The 8,725-nt window shown below is 54.9% G+C and overlaps 1 protein-coding gene across 1 annotated transcript; it reads right to left on the bottom strand.

Annotated features, from left to right (window-relative positions):
• Positions 1-4,779: 4,779 nt before the first annotated feature.
• Positions 4,780-6,939, bottom strand: LOC134680468 (uncharacterized). Its single transcript, XM_063539598.1, has one exon. It carries the CDS (start codon positions 6,937-6,939, stop codon positions 4,780-4,782), a length of 2,160 nt encoding a protein of 719 aa, XP_063395668.1.
• Between the last annotated feature and the right edge of the window lie 1,786 nt (positions 6,940-8,725).

Genomic DNA, 8,725 nt, shown 5'->3' with positions numbered 1-8,725 from the left:
CCCACTGGACTTGAGAGTTCAAGAAGCTGCCCGTCTTTACTGCATAAAAAGAGGAAGCCCTCTATTGCAGCTGCCAGACAGAGAATACGAGGCTCGGGTGCCATATACAAATACTCCTCATCCTGTGGACCTGGCCCCGCTTACCTTTGAAAAGGTCGAAGACCTGTCAGAGGAAACCGTGGCCAAGTACCAAATTGAAGGGCTTCGTATTTTCACAGACGGCAGTAAAATAGAGGGAAAGGTCGGTGCGGCAATAACTGCATGGAGAAATGACGAAGAAATAAGACAGTGCACTTTCCGGTTGGAAACCTACTGCAGTGTGTTCCAGTCAGAGCTCCTCGCGATTCTGAAGGCAGGAGAGTTGGCAGCAAAATTAAAAGACACTACAATTAACATCTTTAGTGACAGCATGTCATCACTACAAGCTATAGAGAATCAGACGTGCCTCCACCCACTTGTCTTCCGAATCAGGGAGCAAATATATACACTGCAAAAAAGCGGAATAACCGTACGGCTATTCTGGTTAAGGGCTCACTGTGGTACGGTAGGCAACGAACGGGCTGATGAATTAGCTAAATATGCAGCTCTTCGGAAGAAAACAAAAGCTGCGTATGATTTGTTTCCAACCTCATACGCCAAGCGGACCATCAGGGAGGAAACGCTGTATAAATGGTCAGAGATATATAAAGAGCTAACAAAAGAAAAGCAAATCGCAGATTTCCTCCCTGATGCAACGTCGGCGTATAGGTATGCAACAAGGCATACACCAGACAATTTGCTAACACAAGTGATCACTGGACATGGCGGAACGGGCTACTATCTACACCGTTTCAAAGTAAAGGACAACCCGTCATGCCCATGTGACCCCGACATAATCGAAACAACAGAACATGTACTCACAGAATGTCCACGATTTGAGGAGCTCCGATTAAACACCGAACTAAAATTGAAGGAAAAAATTATAAGATGTAATTTCAATATATTATTGGTCGGTAAATCCACCCATGAAACGTTTGCCACATACTGCAAAACAATAATTCGGAAAGTATGTATTCAAAACGGCAGTACAGCCCCATGGGCAAGAAAGGATAAATGATAATAATAATGGAAGTAATAGATAAATATGATAAATTAGAAATAAATATAAACTAGTCTATCTAACAATCAATATGTGTACATATTATGACACATATTGATTGCTAGACGACATGATATTCCAGCAACTTAAAGTAAAATGTAATCAAAATAATAGCAAAAAGATAAATAGAAATAAAAACTAAAGAATAAAGAATTATTTAAATAAGCAAATAAAATAAAAATGCAAACAAATTTTTTTTTTTTTTTTTTTGAGGAGGGGAAAAATGCAATTACGCATACCACTCGGGTGCGGGGACGGACCCGTCAGCCGTCATTGAGCTGTGACGGTGGGCTGTAGGAACGCTCGCGCTTAACTTCTACAGCCCGCCAGCTCTGGTCCGTGTTGGCAGACCATCGCCTCCGGAGGCCCTTGATGGCCTCGACTTTGTGTGGACCGTATCTAAGTCTACGGTCGCCCTCTCAGGGACCGCGTGTTTGACGGATGACAGGCGTCCCCGTGCCTGTCATCCTGCGGTCAACCTACGGAGGCAGGCGGCGGTCATGTGCGACCCGTCTGCGTCGAGCACGCTTGCGGCGCCGTTGGTCAGCCATTGGGTCGGACTCTCTGGCGCGTTCCGCCATTTCCTTCTGCTGGAGAACGTCTTCGCAGAAGGTCTTAATCGCTTGCCATGATCCTTCGCTATCTACCATGGCCTTGACCACGGCCGGCAGCGACAGGTCCGGCCCCACTTTTGCAATCAGGTCGTCTCGCTCCGGCCCCCACACTGGGCACTCCTCCAGTGTGTGTTGTGCGGTGTCGATTGCTGCGCCGCATTCGTGGCACTCCTCTGTTGGCTCTCTGCCGGCAATTTTGTGCAGATATCTCCCGAAGCAGCCGTGCCCCGAGAGAATCTGCACGAGCCGGAAGGTGAGAGCGCCGTGCGGTCGTTCTAGCCACTGGGACATGACCGGTCGGATCGCCGCAATTGTCCGGACTCCCGCGCTTGGTCGCTCGAGCCGGTTCACCCACTCATCAATTGCCTCACGAGAGAGCTCTTCTCGTTTTGCCTCGATCTCGCGCGGTGCTGGCCAGAAATCCCGGGCCCGCGCCTCCTCGCGCCAAAAGAAAACTGACGCAAGGGCTCTCGCGTCCAAGTCCCATGGCAGGGATCCAGCCAGCACGCATGCAGCTTCACCGGAAATTGTCCCGTAGCCCCGTATGGATCTTATCGCCATCACCCGTTGCGCTTGGCGCATTTGGGTGACGTTCTTGCCACTGAGGCCGCCAGCCCAGACTGGGGCTCCGTACAGGGCCATCGACCGTACGACTCCCGAGTACAGACGCCGGCATGAACTTTTCGGGCCCCCTATATTCGGGAGCAGGCGCCCGAGCGCACCAGCCGCACCCAGCAGCCTCGGAGTCAGCCGCTCGAAGTGGGCCTGAAAGGACCATCGGCTGTCTAGGATGATGCCCAAATACCGCATGGTAGGCTTGATGGCAATCTGCACGCCTCCCACGATTATATTAGCCCCGGCCGGGGGCACCCTCCTGGGCCCGTGGAAGCAGATAGCCTCCGATTTGTTCAAGGCGACCTCTAGACCAAGCCGTCTTATTTTGCCTACTGTATGGGCTACGGCCGCCGTGGCTAGAATAGCGGCTTCTCTGAATGAGGCCCCCCGCGCCGTCACGAGTGTGTCGTCGGCGTAACACACCAGGTTGACCCCGCGCAAAAGTGCTCCCCGTAACACCCAATCATATCCGATGTTCCACAGGAGTGGCCCCAACACTGACCCCTGTGGAACACCGCACACCATTTCCCGACGCCCCCACTCATGCTGCCCGGGGAAGGCCACGAACCGCCGCAGCAGGTAGGCCTTCACTATTCGGCTAAGATGGTGGGGCACTTGGTGGTATAACAGCGCCTCATTTATGCAATCCCAGGGGAGGGTGTTAAAGGCGTTGGCAATGTCTAATGACACTGCCAAGACGACCTCACCCTGGGACACTGCATCCTCCGCCAGTTTCTTTACCCGCAGGATCGCGTGGACTGTTGAGCGACCCCTGCGGAATCCGTACTGGCAATCAGCCAGGTCCGGCCCTTCCGTCATTAAGTGCCTGATAAGGCGGTTCGCAATAATCCGCTCAAAGAGCTTGCCCACCTCATCAAGCAACACGATGGGCCGGTAGGCCGCCGGTGAATCCGCAGGACGACCTTCTTTCCTCAAGAGTACCAACCGCCCAATTTTCCAGGAGTCAGGAAAGCGACCCTGCTCGAGACATGCGCTGAAAAATCGACGTAGCTTTGGCTCAAGGACCTCCATGGCTAAGGCCCAGGCTCGACCTGGAATTCCGTCCAACCCAGGTGCTGTGTTTTTGGCCCGTAGTCTAAGAACCGCTGCTCCCAGCTCTCCCTCGGTGACAGGGGGCGTCTGCATTTCTCCTTGCCGCTGCCTCTCAGCTGCCCTAGGTGGAGCCATAGGAGGAGGACGTTGCCGAGGCCTGTGCGGAAATAGAGCCGCAACGACGTCGTCCAGCAGCTGAGGTTGGAGACTCTGCGTCAGCGGGGGGGCCCAAGGCCGCAGCTTCTGCCTAACAAGCTTGTACGGCCTTCCCCATGGATCCCTATTCAGAGTCTCCAGAAACTCCTCTCGTGACCGGTCTATGGCTTGGGCGATGGCGGCTTTTAGTGCCACTTTTGCCTCCTTATATTTTGTGTACAGGGCCACTCCTGTTTCTTCGTCTCTGTGCTGTCGACTCCGTTGTCGCGTGTACTGACGCCTCGTGAGCACGCACTCCTCGCGCAACTGCGCAAGATCTGGAGACCACCAGTACACGGAGCGTCGGGGAGAGAAGGCCTTAACTCGAGGCATGGCCGCGTCGCAGACCTCCGTCATGCAGTTGCGGAACCATTCAGCTTCCGCCTCAACATCAACCAACTCTTCCGGTTCTGTTGTCCATGTTTGTACCATGGCCGCCAACTCTAGGGCTTCTCGGTCGAGTTTTTTGAGTACCCAGCGTGGGTAGTTTTCGACCGGGTTATTCCGTCTTGGGAGAGAGGGCCTAGGGAGTGCAGAGACACCAAACCGGATGTAGCGGTGATCTGACAGGGTCTCGACATCCACCAGGACCTCCCATCCCTGAACACGGCGTGCCAGGGCGTCGTTCGTAAACGTTATGTCTACAATAGAGCCGCCCTGTTGGCGCACGCACGTGTTTGACGTTCCTTTATTTGCGACTGCCAGGTTGGCGGCAATTGCCCACTCCAAAAGAGTACGTCCCCGTGGATCCGTCACTGGGGATCCCCACGCTACATGTTTTGCATTAAAATCGCCAGCCACGATGACCGGGGTGGGATGCAGCCGACCAACAAGAACACCGACCTCAACAAGGAAGCTCTCAAATTCCGCCAGAGTTTTGTTTGGAGAGAAGTATGCTCCGACTACCGCCAAATCCCCACAGACCGCTGCGACGCAGCCGTGACCTTTTATAACGCTCTTGAATGGATTGGAGCCGGCAGCGCTCCGCGTAGTTATGGCCACGGTTCCGTCCAGATCCCCAGCCCAGTCGATTCTGTCGGGGACTTTATAGGGCTCCGCTACTATAGCAATGTTGATCGACCACTGTGCCATGCTCTGGTGGAAGAGGTCCTGGGCCTTGGCATCGTGGTTGAGGTTCCCCTGTAAGAATTCGATGGTCGCCATTTAACCGACGGCCATATTTTGAACCTCCTCCGTCGCGACCTGTTCCATGGCGGGCGACTTGACCAGCTGCGAGGGGGCCTGGGGGCTATTAGCAGCTTTGTTCTTCCTACTATTCCCGGCAGTTCTGGGCGCAGTGCACGCCTTGCTGCTTATTCTGTGCTCCGATGGCTTGCCTGCTGCCGCACACTCGGCACAGTATGGTGCAGCAGTGCATTGAGCCGCTTTGTGACCATCCTTGCCACACTGGAAACAGCTTTCAGACCGGTCCGTTTCCGCCTTACATTGCGCCCTTACATGCCCATTTCTAAAGCACCGGAAGCATCGTAAAGGCCTCTTCTCTAGCAGCTTCACTTGCGCAGAGACCCATCCTACCAGTAGGCGACCCCCAGCCACTATCTTCTTTGCAGCTGCGATGGGACATTGAACCCACACTGTACCGAGCCCTGAGAAACCCTGACGTATTTCTCCGGCCTTCACCGTGTCTACGGTACAACCTCCCGTTCGTGTCACCGCCGCGACCACCTCATCTGCGGACACCGACTCGTCCAAGCCAGTGACGCGAATGTCAACGGTTTTAGTTGGCCTAGACACCCGTACTTTCTCCGCGCCGAGCTGCTGTTGGATCGCTTCAGCTAGTTTGTCGGCTTTCACCCCGCTTGATGCTCCAGGGACCTCAAGAATGCACGCTCCGGTAGCCGCTCGCCGGAAACGCAGTCCCCCAGAGATGTCCATGTCTGTCAGTTGGACCTTGGTTCTAGCCTCCGCAATGACATCTTTGTATGTGACGCCTTTCTCCGCAGCTTCTGGTTGTAGGGTAAGCACAACGGCTGCAGATCGTGGAGCTTTCAGCTTTGCGGCTTTTGCTTTTTCTGTTTGCTGCGACGGGGCCACGCGCTGAGCCGTCTTCCGCTTGTTTCCCTTGCTCGCAACCACATTCCAGCCCTCTTTCATGGAGGCGGGGGCAGGAGGCAGCGAGCGGGGTGTGGGGGACTCCTTTGCTGACTGGTTCGAAGTCCCACCTCCCTTCTTTTCCGCCTTTTTGTTGGCCTTTTTTGTAGCTCCAGGAGCTGGAGCAGACTGTGGCTTTTTGGTGGCATCAATCACTTTTTTCCCACTGGTGCCAGCAGTTGCTCTCGCCGCAGAAGAAGCTGTGGATGCTGCAGCCTGCTTTTTATTGTCTGCTGCCAATGCCGGTCGCAGCTGTTTAGCCGGCAGCAGACGACCCTCGGCCTCTAGTCCGTCCAGACATGCGCTTATAATCGCTCCCACCTGGAGAGCCACTGCACGACTCAAATCCTCGTCCAGGAGAGCGGGCGTCAGGTCAATCGTCGGTTGGCTCTTGCCCGACGACGACTTTCCCTTCGGGGCCGGCAGCGTGTCCAACGTCATCGATTCTGGCATGTCTGCGTCCTCGCCTGGTCCGGAGGGCAGAACCTCCCGCGCAGGACTCTCCCTCCGCTTCCCTCGCTCTACTTCTGCCTTTAGTTGTGCCAGTTCCCCGCGGAGGCTGGCCATCTCCTCTTGCAGGCGACTATTCGCCGCCTGCAGTTGGCGAGTCTCGTCTGAGATCGTGCGCTCGCTTAAACTGTCAAACGCTTTCGCGATAGTTTCCGCAGCCTGTTTAAGGGCCCGCACATAGGTTCCCTTTAGATTCTTTGATGTTGAGGCCACGTTCTTGATAATCTTCACGTGGTCCGCCACCGATTTGGAGAGGTCTACCGCAGACTTCTCATTCACGTCTTCACAGACTGAGGGTGACTTGGAAAATCGCGTGTCCCGCAGTTGCCTTGCCACTTTTGCCTGGCTTGCAATGTCCAACTCCGCCTCTATCTCGAGAGCCTCTCGTTTGGCCTCGTTGAGGGCTCTCTTTGCCGCTGCAAGGCCAACGTATTGGCCCGTCGTAGGTGGACGTCCCCTTGAGCGCTTGATCTTTTCCTCTTGACCTTCTGGCTCAGAGGAGCCCAATGCCTCCCTGTCGTCCAAGGGAGGCTCGCTTGCCCCTCTACTGGCTCTTTTTGCGTCATCATCGGCCCAAAATCGCCGCTTATTCGACCCCGCAGAGGAGTTCGAGTTCGACCTCGACCTGACCGTTCTTATAGAGCAGTCTGACCGCTCACTCTCGTCAGCACTTGCGAGCATATCTGCCACGCTTTCCGCCATTTTTTCAGCGCCGCTCTCCTTAAATTTCCGGCTGCGCTTTTCCTCTTTTGAGCCCTTTATTTTGGGCTTCCCTCCTACGTTTTTGAATTTTATTTTTAGATTTTTCGATTCCATACAGTTCCCACGAGTATGGGGGATATAAGTGGTCCATCCAAGCGGTGCCCCCTGCACCTGGATAAGCCTTAGCGTATCCCGTTAGAGTGTCGGCCGGTACACTAACGGGGGAAGCACTAGCGACTGACTCCACTTCAGCCATGCATCCTCTCGCGGTGCTCCGCCGCTTAGGATTAGGAGTGATTTTTTATTGAGGTTTTCTTCCTCGCAGCCCAGCCGATTAAGGCAAGACCCCCGGTGCTTGTCCGAAGCCGCAAAACATGACTACGACCCCGACACGAGCAACGGTTGGTCCGGCGTCGACTATATGTCGAATGCGCTTGGCACAGCGCCGCACCCGTCACAACCATTTCTGGAGCGACCCCCCTCTACAGATTTTGGACGGCCCAAAGACCACCCAGTCCCCCTAGACCAATAAGTCGACAAAAGTCCTCAAAAGAGGTAAGACCCAAATTTGGCCTGGACAGCCCAAAAAGACCGCCAAACCCATAGCAGCCTTGCCGGCCACCGCCACCTACTTGACCGAAAACGGTCCCTCTAACGAGGTTTACCCACCCCCCCGGCCTCATCCACAAGGACCTCTGCTGGACAGAGAACCTGTGGAGAGAACCCCTCCCCCCCCACGACAGGACATTGGCAGCAACGGTAAGCAATAACTTGGAAAACAAGAGATTACTTACCGTTGCCCCCGGGGTGCACCGTCCAAGAACCCTTCCCTTACCCCCGGATCACTCGGATCAAGAGGAACGAGAAAGGACCTGGCGCTCTGGGAGGTTTCCTGTCCGTAGCACCCCAACCTAACCTAACCTTTTTTTTTTTTTATACAGGGGAAATGCATTACGCATACCACCCGGGCGAATGGGGACACCCGAGTGGTTATGTGGGACTCCCACGAGAATCCGGTCTACCCACTAAAACCACCTGTCTGTCGCCTCGGTGCCTTAAGGGCGGAGTTATGGGCACGCGGCGTCACTCATCCGCAACTCCACCAGCAACTGTCCCTCAGGACCCATCACCAGGTAAAACCTCCATTAAGGGCGTATCCGAAAACTTTCCACGCCTCCTACCCGAGGACCTCTTTCCTATGGGTGTCAAACGCCCCCGTATCTGACACCCGGAGGTCTATATTAAGGTGGCAAGCGTCTGTCGTGCGCAGCACGCCTGCGTCTCATTCTACGTCGGCGCATAGGGTCAGCCTCAGCCTGAATCTCCCGCTCGCGCTCCGCCGACTCTTTTCCGGCCATGACATGTTCGGAGAATTCCAGAATTGACTGCCACGCCTCATCGCCGGACAGCATAGCTTGCACTACGGTCGGCAGCGACAAGTCTTGCCCAATACAGGCAATTACGTCTTCTCTTTCTACGGCCCAGACCGGGCACTCCGCCAGTGTGTGCTGGGCGGAGTCTTCAGGTGCACCGCACTCATGACAACCCGGGGTCGGCTCCCTTTTGGCTTGTTCGTGCAGGTACTTTCCAAAGCAGCCATGCCCGGAAAGCACCTGCGTGAGCCGGAAAGTTAAGACCCCAAAATCCCTTCCAATCCATTCATGGAGATTAGGTTGGATAGCTTCAATGGTGCGAATGCCCGCCCTAGGCCGAACCAGCCGCAGCTGCCATTCATCAACCGCCTCCTGCTGCAGCTCATCACGCCGCTTCTTCAATTCCTGCGGAG

This window comes from Cydia fagiglandana, chromosome 3, assembly GCF_963556715.1.
Source record: "Cydia fagiglandana chromosome 3, ilCydFagi1.1, whole genome shotgun sequence".
Taxonomy (NCBI): Eukaryota; Metazoa; Arthropoda; class Insecta; order Lepidoptera; family Tortricidae; genus Cydia; species Cydia fagiglandana.
The sequence above is the reverse complement of the archived record's forward strand: the minus strand, read 5'-3'. Positions and strand labels throughout refer to the sequence as shown.